This window comes from Papio anubis, chromosome 1, assembly GCF_008728515.1.
Source record: "Papio anubis isolate 15944 chromosome 1, Panubis1.0, whole genome shotgun sequence".
In the NCBI taxonomy this organism is placed as follows: Eukaryota; Metazoa; Chordata; class Mammalia; order Primates; family Cercopithecidae; genus Papio; species Papio anubis.
Window position 1 is genome coordinate 188,331,377 of NC_044976.1, and position 13,317 is coordinate 188,344,693.

Genomic DNA, 13,317 nt, shown 5'->3' on the forward strand with positions numbered 1-13,317 from the left:
CACCAGGGAATCCATGAAAGGGAACTTATATAACTTCAATTACTATTATAATTATTTTGCCTTTATATTATCTTCACTTTAAATTACCAGACAGAGGAGGTTCAGAAGCCTGGAGGCTGCCATTAGACTGCTCCCTGGGGTGGAGCAGGCTCTGGAAGAATTGACCCAACTGCTGGTGCTGACAAATGCACTTAAGTCTGGTGGGAAAAGCTCAGTATCTTAGAGATATAACAATATCTGGTTACAGTCCTGGCAAACATTAGATAATAGGTGATCTAACACAAAGCTGTGGGGCAATAATAATAGGAGATCCTGGCTAGGTGATAGATAACATTTCAGCAGCCAGGTAATCTATTTGGAAGATCGTTACCAGTCACTGGAATAAAGTTTAGGAAAGTTAGAGCCCTCAGGGCCTTGGAGAGGGTTGGGCCAGACCAACATGACAGAGGAAAGCTTGATTCCACACTCCAAAGAAATGGTCTAGGGAAGCTTTACTTACGTTCAACCTCTGGTCAGGAACAGAGGCAGCAGGGGTCTCATGCTAAAACTACTCCTGTACCATGACCATGGATGGATAGGTAGATGGATGCAGAGGCATGCAACTGAGCTTATTTGGTGGTCCATATTAAATGTATGCTTAGTACACCTTCCCCTTTTATATTAACCCAAAGTATATCACTTGCTTTTTATTATAACACATATGTACATTTTTCTCTGTTAGATTCATGAGTATTTATGATGTTTCAACTTACATGAGAACTAGAAGTTGGCTTATGAAGTTTAAAACTGTTTTAACTTTCTTGGACTATCGTAAAGAAAAGATACATTTTATTCCACCTGAGTAAGTATTGTGAACCTTTAATAGAAATATACTTGAAAATACTACCATTTCTACATTGTCAGAATAGCTTATCTCAATTTTCCTTAAGAAAAACTATATTACGGTTTATTTTCACTGATTGAGTGGTGCTTGCTTCTCTTCTTCCATTCTGTTTTAGCAGCTTCAATGACATCTCTATTAGAGAGTTGTCAGGAAGGGAAAGAGGATGGTCACATTTGGATCCTTCAAGTTTTAATTGCTGTGTCTGAGGGTTATAGTGTGTTGTGGGCTGCTTAATATTCTTCTTGATATAACATAGCGCAGGGATGAGAAATAGCTAACTTTATAGACTAGATCTAGCTCTGTTTAATTTCATCTGTTCTATTGCGTGATTCTTTGGATCTATAATTAGGAAAAACACAACATGCCCTTAATAATACCTGTAACCAATTTTCCAAAATATCACAAAACACAGATTTTACTTAACTGGGGTAGATATTTTACTTAGTTTTATAAATTGTGAGCTTACATACTTTTTAGAGCAGAGAGACATAATTTTTCTACCAACAGAACATGTCAAAACAAGAATATACCAAGGGTGTTAATGCTGCTAAATTTTAAGTGAGCATTAACTTTTTATAAGAAATTCTAGTAATTTTTAAAACTTTTTTCCATTTAATAAGTTTAAAGAGATATACAAAAAATCAAAGGTGTAGGATCTTGACATATATCCAGAGAATTTCTTTTTGTCATGCTCTACTTTAGATGGAATGAAAAGTCTGAATAAATACATGTCATAGTAATTATTTAATATAATGTTTTTCCCATTCTTGATTTTAAACAATCCAATGTGTGATTTGTTTTCCTCTAAATTTATTTATTTTTTGCTTTTATTTATGAATCTTTGCATTGTTTCCAAGGTACTGTAGCCTTGAGTTTTAAAAATGCTTCCCATCCCTGATATGGATTTTTAAAAATCATATTTTTTACCTTTCTTCATTATGATTTTTATGTATAGAAAGTATGCTTTTGAGTTTTGTTTCCTTTATTTTATATTATGTATAGTCTTCAAATTAATTTTAATTATTTATTTAAACAAATGTTGAACTTCAGCTGCTTAATTATACTTTTAAGTGATCTAACATTTTATTTGATCTCTTTTCAGGAGTAATGCTTTTCTGACTTTTATATTTCACATAGTATTTTCTGAAGAATTTGAATATACAGGACAGATTATAAATTTGATATATATTTATCCTATGATGATACATCTGTGGCCAATGGCAAGAGATTTACATGTGTCAGCACTGATATCAATAAACTACTATTTTATGTTTTTATATGTATTAGAATCAACATTGAAGGTACTGTTAAAAATAGAAATAGAATCTATAAAAAGAGCAATTCAGGTATTTTGAATCTATTTTGTCATATTATTGAAGTGACTTGATACCAAGAACCATTTGCTATGATAGTTGATGAGATCCTGAAATTTTAGTAACGTTTTTGAATTTTCCGAGTTTAATAGTGAAATTAGTGTAAGAGTCATAGTATTGAACATCAGTTAAGTATCATAAAAGTAGAGAGATTCTCAAGTATCAGGTAAAGGATAATTGAAAATCCAGACATGGATGTTTCCCTCAAATATTTTGTGTAATGATACAAGAAATAAATAAGTGAATAAGAATTGGTTTGCTAGGTCCTTGTCATAAAATGTGAGTTAATTATTAGTATAAATGTGTAAGGTGATTTCTGAGCATTACTCTCATACTTTATTATTAATAGTATTGCAATGAATCTGTTTGCTGCTATTTTTATTGCTTGTTTTTGGCATTCCAGCTTTCTTATAGAGTATATATTTTTAACCAAATTATAAATGGTGAAGAGTTAAAAGAATTTTTGGGGGGATTCCAGATGAATAACTTAAAGCTCAACTTTTTGAATATAACTCATTTGTAGTTAAGAACTTAATTGTTAATTTTATAGATTCCTTCCCCCCAACATTACTGTATAGGTGCTATGAAATGACACCTATACATTTGTTTTATATACAGATAATAATTTTGAAAAGGAAATATTTTCGACAATATTGGAATACTTTGGAATTTTTTATCCTGGTTGTTGGAATCATTGATATCTTTTGTGTATACTTTGTGAAATTGAGACGACACAACTTGGCTCTTATTCAGCTTACAGTAATAATGGGATATTTAAGAATAATTAGATTTCTTCCTCTCTTCAAGGTAAGATTTCACGTTTTAAAATATTAAGATTTGCCAGGAGTTGTAGCTCGCACCTATAATCCCAGCACTTTGGGAGGCCTAGGTGGGTGGATTGCTTGAGTCCAGAAGTTTGAGACAAACTGGGCAACATAGCAAGACCCCATCACTAGAAAAAATTAAGAAATTAACTGGGCATGATGGTGTGCACCTGTGGTCCCAGCTACTTGGGAGGCTGAGGTGGGAGGATCACTTGAGCCCAGGAAGTTGAGGCTGCAGTGAGCTGAGACTATGCCATTGCACTCCAGTCAGACAGAGTGCAATGATGGCTCTGGTGACAAAGCCAGACCCTGTCTCAAAAAATAATAATAAATAATAAAATAAAAATTTTAAATTCTTTTTTTACATTGTGTTAGGTGAGTAAAAAACCTCATTGTTTTGAAAGAAATGAGAGCAGGAGTTGTCTCTTCTGGAACACCCTCTCAATAGGTATCTGCATGGTTCCCTTTCTCATCACCTTCAAGCCATTGCTCAAATCTCACCTTGTCACAGATGCCTCTCCTGACCAGCCTATGTCAACTGGCAACCCACCCTTCACACCCTCAATTTCTACCTCTTCCTGCTGATTCTCTTCTACCTGCTCAACTTTAATTTTTGCCCCATAGTACTTATCAGCTATTTACTGTATATGGTACGTACTCTCCATGAGGTAGAGATCTTTGTTTTGGTCTTTCTTTTTACATTTTTGAATAGAGATGGGATCTCACTGTATTGCCCAGGCTGGTGTCAAGCTCCTGGGCTCCAGCAATCCTCCTGTTTCAGCCTCCCAAAGTGCTGGGATTACAGGCATGAGCCACCGTACTCGGCCTGTTTTGGTCATTGATGTAACCTCTGCCTCCAGAACAGTGCCTGGCATAGAGTAAACGCTAGTAAATATGTGTTGAGTGAATGAATGAAAATCTTGGTGTCACTAGAAGCAGGGTAACCCAAAGACAAGTTCTTTAAGTTTCAGTAAAATTTGTTCATGTCTCCCAAACTCTACAGAAGCAAAAATATTTCCTCCATAGCTCCACAGTCACATAGCATACTACCTATGGAGTTTAATTTTACCGTGGCCTTCAGTTGCCTTAACAATTACTATGCCTTCATTCCATGACTCTGGTTTTGATACTGAAGGCAGATTTTTATAGTTTCAGTTTCAAATCTTAAACCTCTTTTCTCTCTTTCCAATGGAGTTGCATTACATAAACTTTTAACTTCAGGGCTTTAAATGATTTCACTTGCCATGCCATGTTTGTTGTTGTTTAATTCTTATTACATCAAGCAAATCCATCATGTTAGTATTTATTGAAGTTATATACAGAGACTTAACATTAAAAAAAAATTGCTATAAACCCTGATGGTAAAATGCACACATGAGACTCCCCCACCTAGTCTCCATTCTCCACAACGTATAATAGTTATCTTTAAGGCAGAATTGTTTGACTATCCAGCTTGTGCTTACAGATTTTCTCTTTTGTTCCTTCATTTATTCTACATTGGTGTAACCAAACTTTAGTGTTCATAAGAATTACTATTCAGAGTTACTGTACCTGGTTTAAAGGGTAATTTTGATTCCATGTGCTTTTAGCCTTATGAGCTGAGTTTGAAGCAAAGCTCTCATGTAAGGTGTAACTCCACCATCAGGTACACTACGCTAGAAATCAGGATGTGTTGTGTGAGGCAAAGACTTAAAATCAAAGGTAGAAGTTTCTTTAGGTAATCAGTATTTATATAGAGATCGTATGCGGGTAAATGTAAAATAATTATTTTAGAAGTAATACTTTGTGAAGAGTATTTAAAATGAAACAAAGATTTAAAAGTGTATTATTGTGGAAACTGTCACAGGGGAGCGACAGCTATCTGGGCTGGCGGCGTGGCAGTAAAAGAATTTACCAAGACAGTTGTAGATAAAGAAAGGCATATTTATTTATTAGAGACAGTAGAAAAATACATTGCCAGGGAAACAATGGGCAGCCTGCAAGAAAGAAGGCAACTGCGAAGAAACAAAGGCTTGCTGGAGATTTTATAGGATAGCGTTTATGCTGTCCGTTGAAAAGGGCTTTGTGCGGTTAACGCCACGGTTGCAGTGAACTAACTTGCTGGAGTCTGGTGGTGGTTGGGCACAGGAAGATTTTGAGTTATTTGTGCAGGAGGGCAATGCAACCTGGTCCATGAACAAAGGCAGGCTTGCAGCTTATCTGCTGCTTCCTTTTGCTTTCCCCTGATCCCACCAGCCTGACTCTTTTTGCCTAATTAGGGACTTTACATAAACCAAATCTGATCAGAGTGTGGGCAGCAATGTTCCGAACCAGTCATCCCTTCTGTCTAGCATGCTCTGACAAATCTCAGTGAAGTATATTATCATGGTTTTTAATTGAACACTCACTATTTTCCAGGACCTGTGTAAAGCACTTTACATAAATTATCTAGTTTAATTAATGGAATAGCTCTGTGAGGTAGATTTCACCACTCTGTGAAGTTAGGTGGCTCATAGCCAGTCTCAGCATAATGTGGCTTTCAAAAGAAACAAACCTGCATTGGAAAACTTGAAAGAATATTGGTGATCTTTAGGTGCCCTAAAGGACAGCTCAAAGAGTGTCAGTACACTGCAGAGTGTAACTTTGAAAACATCTTCTTTAAACATCTCTCCCTTTGCCCAAAGTTTCAAAGGCAAAATAGCAGCTTAAAAAAAATTCCCTTCTCTGCTCTTGTAACTCCTTCACTATAATGCCATCTCCCAGTTCACTTTTTTTTCTTCCCTTGTTACCCAGTCCCTCACCATCTGCCCCTGTGCTCTGACGTGACTTTAACCCTGTGGGAAGCCCCCGTCTGTGTGAGTGACTACGTGGATTTTGAGGAGCAGCTCTATTGGAATTCTGGTACTTAGATATTATTTCCTCATTTTACACATGAGGAAACTGAGTCCTCAAAGTCAGTAAATAACTTGCTCAAGATCACAGAGCTGGTAAATAGGAGAGCTTGCATTTGAATTTAGAGAGGTGTATATTTAAAATCCCATTCTCTTAAGTCATGACACTAGCCTGCCTTAGCTTATGATTGGAGAAATATAGAACTAAGCAGGATCTTAGATACCTTAAGTTTCCTATTTTGCAAGTAAAGAAACTGAGGCACAGAGAGATGATTTGTTCAGTGAGTAACTATGACCTAGGTTAGGAGACGTGGTTAGGGGTTTTCTGAAATCTGGGGCTACAGAGAATGAGGGAAAAGGCAGTGCTAGAGACTTTCCCCTAAAGCAAGAGTCAATTATTCACTAAGCTTCGCCTTCTTTAGAGAATGGGTCTTGACTTTTGTAAGCACAGAATCACCTGGAAGACTTGCTAAGACACCGACTACTGGGCCCCACCCAAGAGTGTCTGATTCCGCAGGTCTCCAGTGGGACCTGAGAATCTGCATTCCTAACAAGTTTGTGGGCTCTGCTGTTGCTGGTCTGGAGATGACGCTATGAATTTCTGCCTCACAGGGTGCTTTTCCTCATAAAATGTACAGGTTTTTTTTCTTCTTCTCATTATTCCAGATAATAGTACCAATACTGATAAATATTGCAGATGTGCAGATCAAAAAGCGCCTCAGCTTGATGTATAGTATTACAAAAGGCTATATCAAAAGTCAAGAAGATGCCAAACTTCTAATAAAACAAATATCTGTCCATGAATCAATATATCAGGTGAGAAACAAGCACTGGTCATTTGGGGAGAAAAACACCTTAGGTGTATTCACTTCTTTTAAGACTGGTTCTATATATGTTTGACCAAACAGACAAATTCCAACAGTTGAAATGGATTCAGTTGTTTATTATATCATACGAGGTGCTGCAGAGAAAAGTCTCTGATCATTATATTTCAGTAGTTATCATCAAACTCATTTATTATCTTCATAGCAGAAAATACACTATCTCTTTTCTGAGTGCAGAGTATAGAGAAGAGATCTAGTATGTCTCTGTAACACTCTCTAAAAGACAGGGCACTTGCAAAGGCGTTAGGCAGGATTTGAGACTTGAATAAGGCTTCAAAGAAAGGGTAAGCCTTACGAAGAGAGGAATAGAGGAAAAGAGAACAAAGATTTGACAGTGAAAACTTGAAATCCTGGTACTGTGGGGTGGGTGAGTAGAAGTATTTATTTTTTGTCATTTAAGATCCTCTTCATTTCCAGCCACTATGCAGTAAATACTAGATGGGAGCCTAGAGGTGGAGTGAATCCCCTCCTAACCAGGCTCCCTCACACCAGTCTGTCTACTACCAGCCACTTGCAAAGAGTAGGGAAAGTGGAACGTGACTGCTGTCTCATTCTCATGCTTCTTTGGGCCTGATAATGTAAAGGAGACTCTCATTCCTTAGATAAAAAAACTTCCTTATTTTTCACTCATAACTGTCAACTCTGCTCTTTGCAATGAGAATCTTTCAGTTGATTTTCCAGTTTACAAATTTTTAAATTTCTAGTTGTGTTCATTCTTCTGTTTAACCCATCTATTAAACTTTTTAAACTTTTTTGACAATTACTTTTTGATCTCCAAAAACTGTAGTTGCTTCCTTTTTGTAACAACTGTTTGCTTTAAAAGAATTAATATAACATTACCTAGAATCTTCTTTTCATCTTAAAAGATTTTTTGCTTCCTGTGTTACTTCTGCTTCCTTGGGGTTCATTCTCCTATTTGTTGTGTTTGGTTTCTATATTTCATTCTGTTTTTGCCCCCAATGTTTGGTGATTTTGGTTACATTTTCACATGTGTCAATGAGGGGCTAAGGTGAGCAGTATCAACAGCTGAAAGGTGTTTTCTCAGCCCAAGTGACATTCTTGATTTTTAACCAGAGATGGATTTAAATCCTGATGACTACAATGAGTATGTGTGGATACATAAAACCATGGATGGCCTGGAGATTTTGTCTTCTGGTTATGGTGCCTATTTTTGTGGTGATGGTTGCATTACCTCAGTCAAGAGAGGCTCTTTACTTATTGAAATCAGAAGAGGAAAAGAGGCTGTGAAGATATCTACCTTTATTGGATTGAACATTAATGTGTAGCAGAATTCTCTCCTGTTGCTTTACTTTGAAGAATGGAGAAGAAAATTAAAAGAACTACTCAAAGCCTGGACTGATCTGCATTAGAAAGAACACAGAGCTATTCATAGGAGAAAAGATTTCAGAAGTAGGAGGAAAAGAGAAGAAAAAGAAGAGCCAGTGGGGGGAGTTAAGACTGTGTTTTCAGGAGCTGGGAGAAGATGCCTTCTAGGCATCTGAGGGCAGTTTCCTTGACGTGTCACAGGTGAAGTGAATCCCCTGTGACGTTTTAAAAGAGGCACCAGTAAAGATTTAAATGGCCTTTTGAGATGTGTTTAGATGTCTAACTGGTGTTGATTCTGAAACTGACTTGGTTCTGGAAGTTGGCCTGTGGCAGCTCACCTTAAGAAAAATAAATATATCCCCAGGCTTTCATGATTATGCTGTCTCTATAGGCAGGAGTCAGTTCCCATGTGCTTCTGTGCAAAGGCGTTCTAGAGCAGTCTTACAGGGTTGCTGTAAGTCTAGTTTGGTGTGAAGGGGGCCTAACTGCTATCTTTGCAGCTATGCAAGCAGGGCTGGACTAGGATGGTAATTGGTTGTGGACAGGCTAGTAATTTGGCACCTTCCCAATATCGATGCAATGTTATCGAGTAAGAAGAAATAATTTAATAAATATTATATACCTTATTCTTATATTCAAAATGAGGGATTCGTTACACGTGATTTTTTTCTAAACCGAAACAAAAACCAACAAAAAAACCCCACAAAAACTTAACTTTGCTTAAACTTTAGATAACAAACCAGTTGTTCGCTATAAAGAGCACTATGCCATGCATTATTTGAGGCAGAGTTTCAGACATCTGTACCTGACAACCCTGAAGAACTGTCAGTTGTGTGATTTCAGGACTGTTGGTGTAGCCAAGAGCAAACTCCCCAGTGACTCAAAGCTAGAGGGTAAGCTTCAAGAGGAAAAGTGCCTGGGACATAGTGGGCATCCAACAAACACCTGTTGCGTGATTGGTTGAGCAGAGATTGGTTAGTCGTGGAGTGCAGTGGTTTCTTCAGTTATCTAAGGAGTTATTTGTTAGAAATATGAACAAATCAATATCGTATTTTCTCATTTTTCTACTTCTTTTTGTGCTCCTGATAGGATGGCCTCCCAACTAGCTGCTCAGTTGGCTCACTCCCAAATCAGGCGCTGCCTATGAGAATTCTCCTTGGTGCACAGTGGAGTACATACTGATCTTTTCTGATAAGTATTAGGCACAGTAGTTATGCAAGCTACTGACCGTACTAGACTCATTGAGATTGACGTCTGAGCATGGGCAAAGCAGCAGAATTGACCCAGAGGGAAGAATTGAGCCAATAGCTTTTCTAAAGTTAACTAAGTGAAATGTCCTCTACCATACTTCCTTTTCTCTGAATTTAAAAAGAAAGCCAGGCTGGGTGTGGTGGCTCATGCCTGTAATCCCAGCACTTTGGGAGGCCAAGGTGGGTAGATCATCTGAGGTCAGGAGTTCCTTGAACCAGCCTAGCCAACATGGAGAAACTCCATCTCTATTAAAAATATAAAAATTAGCTGGGTGTGGTCACCCACACTTATATTCCCAGCTACTTGGGAGGCTGAGGCATGAGAATAACTTGAACCCGGGTAGTGGAGGTTGCAGTGAGCCAAGATCGCACCACTGCACTCCAACCTGGGCAACAGAACAAGACTCTGTCTCAAAAAATAAAAATAAAAGGAAGGCCAGAACTATACTTGGTATAATAAATATACTTCTCAGGAGTATAAGAAGAAATGCATGTTTTTCTTAATTTCTGACACAAACCATATCAATAATAAGAAATAAGTGTTTGTCTTAATTTCTTACAGAAACTATATGAAATTTTGGAAACCAACAAACAGGATGCTGTCAAAGAATTAGGTAGGCAGTTGAAGTATCTTGAGTTCTTAAAGTCACACCTTCTTATCCTATAATTTAATAAAAGAAGAACAATTCATGCTTTCGTTTACTTGCTCATTCATTTATGCATTCAACAAGCATTTATTAAACACAGCTAATGGGCCAGGTATGGGAAAGCAAAGTTGGGTAGATCCTGACCCTTAAACAGTGCAGAATCTTGTGGAGTATATGAGCGTATCAATAGATAATTGAAAAAGTTAGCAGAGTCCTGTTAGTTGTTATGGGGGTGTGGAGGAAAGAATGAGAGGAGTGTGGGAAGTGTATTAAGGTGGCAAGATCAGAGTCCTCAAGGTTAGAAGAAAAAGACACGTAAAGCTTACCTTTGACAAAATGTTTTTGTTTCGTTGTTTTGTTTTTTGCAAAGATACTCTGGAATGTAGGCCTGCAACGAATGTCATTTCTTGAGTATCTCCAGTCACTCCACTTTACTTGAAGCACAGAGCCCAAGGATTTTATGCCAAGTTTTTTGGGTCAGCTTTCCTCATGTGGGGCTGTGGGCCAGGCTCTCAGTGTGTGCAAAAGCATCTGGTAGACGGCCTGGCATACGGAAGGCCCTTAATAAATGGAAGTTATCAGAAAAGAAAATAAAGTAAAACCATTTCATATTCATGACCACATTGTAAGATGCCATATGGGGTTACACTTTCTAAATCAAAATGGAAAGAATGTGGTCTAATGAATGAAAGTGTAAGTTTAGAGACAATAGATTAGGATCTTTTGGCATTATCTCAGAAAACCCATGACCCATTGTTGCCATTTACATATTGACAGATTTTTATTTCTGTGCTTTTAAAGATTAGGGGTTAGGACAGCTGCTTTATATTATGTTTTAGATCAGTATGGAATATTACAAAGTTTTCTCAATTCACTACTCTAAAAGGCAGCGCTTATTTTCATGTGGTTACTGCAACTGATGACTGAATGCTTATCATGGCAAGAACTGCTAACTCTTTATGTACATTATCTCATTTAATCCTTATAATTACTCTATGAGGCAAATACTATTATTAGAGAGGTTAATTTGCCTGAGGCCCTATGGCTAGTAAGTAGTGAGCCAGGTTTCTAGCCCAGGTGTATCTGACACTAAAACCTACGCTTTTGATCATTGCTACCTTTCACTTTAGTGGTCAATTCATTTAGTTAAAAAAAAAAAAAAGAGTGTGTACCTTCGATATGGCAAGCATTGGGTTCAATGTTGAATACGAAGATGAAACAGATGCAATTTTAGCCTTGACTCACAGTCCAGTTCATGTCTTCTGAGGTTTACTAAAGGGGAAAGAATATGCGCCTTGATCTCAGAAATACCCACCAGCCAAAGTCCAGGGATACTTTCATTCTGTCATGTATTCATCTAACCAACAAAAATTATACAATATGGAGGATGAGACAGAGAAGTAAAAACAGTAACACGATAATGTAATGAGTTCCATAATAGAGATATAGAGGAGATGCCACGGGGATAAGACAGATTGATTTTCTCTTAGCTGGTGGGGGAAGCCAGTTTCCAATGTTCTCATCCGTAAAATAGGGTTGAAAATAACTCTTGTCCTGCTGACCTCACGAGTTCTGCATGAAACTAGAATAAAAGAATATTGTGTAAATGCTTCGGAAATTATACAGTATTATACTAATATTAGCTATTGTGGTTATTGCACAGGCCACTTACTGAATTTTATTTTCTTTGCTGTAGGACTCATAGAGCATGAAGGTCGTGATGTTGTCATTGCTTTGAAGACTAAACAGGCAATCCGGAATGTGATTGCTAAAGCTCTAAAAAATCTCACCTTCCTTTGTTCAAGAGGCATTATTGATAAGCATGAAAGCACTGAGATAAATAAGGTAATTTTGCTTGATTCTGTCTGCATAATACCCCAGCCTTCATGGTTGCTTTAGCAGTGTGTAATAAGGAGGGAGATTGAAAAAAATTGTTTAACCACAGGTGGTAAGTCTAGAATCACCTTCAACCTTTGATAATGCAAAGGACGATGAATGCCAATGCTAGCCAGTACACTCCATTTGTCAAAACTACTTGATTGCAAGTAACAGAAACCAACTTGAACTAAGTTAGGAAAGAAATGGTTGGGGGATTTATCAAAAGGACACAGAGTACTTTATAGAACCCACAATAGCCAGCCTATGTGACAAGGCCTAAGGAAAGGATTTGAACAGAGATGTAGAAAACTTTCTAGATTTTCCATTTCCTAACAGGGTTGCCCTCTATGGCATCTTCCTTTGGCTCACCCTATAGACTCACTAGATTTTTCTGCTTCTCCATCCACTGTGTCAATTGAATTATGAAGATGATAGGTTCAATCCGAGTTAGTAAGTCAGTGAAAATAGTAATAAGGGGAGACTAGGGACAAAAATGGTTAGAGGAATTTAGATAGAAGAGAGAAGCTGTGAGTCAAACATCAAGGTTATACTTGCCTAACAGTAGTTTATTTAGATTTCCTTAGTTTTTGCCTACTGTCCATTTTCTGTTACAGGATCTGATCCCCATTATTTTGATTATTTGTTTTTAGGTACTTCTTAAAAAATTAAAAGCACTAAATAACTTTCCAAAGGCAATCCCACCCCCAACTCCTGACAAATACCTTCACAACATCATTTGGCTGGAAGGTAAAGATGTTCTCATTGACTTCTTCAAGGTAAAGATTTTCTTTTCTATTCTGGCTCAGGTTTGATGATAATTATCTATTTTTTCCACTCCCTAATGAAAGATTAACAGAAAAGCATGTCACATACTGGCCAATTCAGGGAAAGCCAAGACAGAGGCCCAGGAAAGTCTAAAGGAGGAATAAATCTCTTTTTGAGCCTAAAGGGCAAAGATAGTTTTTCACAATGCCTTATCTGCTTGGGAGTAGCTATATGTGTCTGACTGTTACCAATCCCATTCTATTTTATGTTGTAGAGTTCTGGATTTCTCAATGTACGCTCTTGGAGAGACATTTTTTAGAGCAAGGGTCTCGAATTTAAGTTACTATACAGACCGGGCAGATAGTGTAAAAGTAAAGCTGATTGGACGTAGTATAATAGGGAACGGTGAGAACTCAGGTGTGTTCAAGTTCATGCTCTGTCAGCTGAGGGTTGCAACAGGACTTTGGACTCTTTCAACAAATATCTATTGAATATCCTCTACATGTCAGGGACTGTTCTAGGTTTGGTAATATGGCAGTAAACAAAATAGATAAAGTCCTTACTTTCATTTTTTAATTTTTATTTTATTTTATTTATTTATTTTTTTGAGATAGAGT

The 13,317-nt window shown here is 37.3% G+C and overlaps 1 protein-coding gene and 1 long non-coding RNA gene across 5 annotated transcripts in view; one reads left to right on the top strand and one right to left on the bottom strand.

Annotated features, from left to right (window-relative positions):
* Nucleotides 1-13,317, top strand: part of SLC9C2 (solute carrier family 9 member C2 (putative)) — a 97,008-nt gene that overhangs the window by 61,145 nt on the left and 22,546 nt on the right. For all 4 annotated transcript variants that reach the window (XM_021930419.2, XM_009194432.4, XM_021930423.2 and 1 more), the window contains 7 exons: nucleotides 722-841; nucleotides 1,986-2,184; nucleotides 2,875-3,063; nucleotides 6,617-6,766; nucleotides 9,973-10,024; nucleotides 11,754-11,902; nucleotides 12,586-12,711. In XM_021930419.2, the coding sequence (XP_021786111.1) occupies nucleotides 722-841; nucleotides 1,986-2,184; nucleotides 2,875-3,063; nucleotides 6,617-6,766; nucleotides 9,973-10,024; nucleotides 11,754-11,902; nucleotides 12,586-12,711 (985 nt within the window). The remainder of the gene's footprint in view (nucleotides 1-721; nucleotides 842-1,985; nucleotides 2,185-2,874; nucleotides 3,064-6,616; nucleotides 6,767-9,972; nucleotides 10,025-11,753; nucleotides 11,903-12,585; nucleotides 12,712-13,317) is intronic.
* Nucleotides 10,039-13,247, bottom strand: LOC103880088. The gene is made up of 3 exons (XR_002518841.2): nucleotides 12,658-13,247; nucleotides 11,230-11,639; nucleotides 10,039-10,617 (listed from the first exon to the last, which is right to left on the bottom strand). It is a non-coding gene; the product is annotated as an uncharacterized LOC103880088 (long non-coding RNA).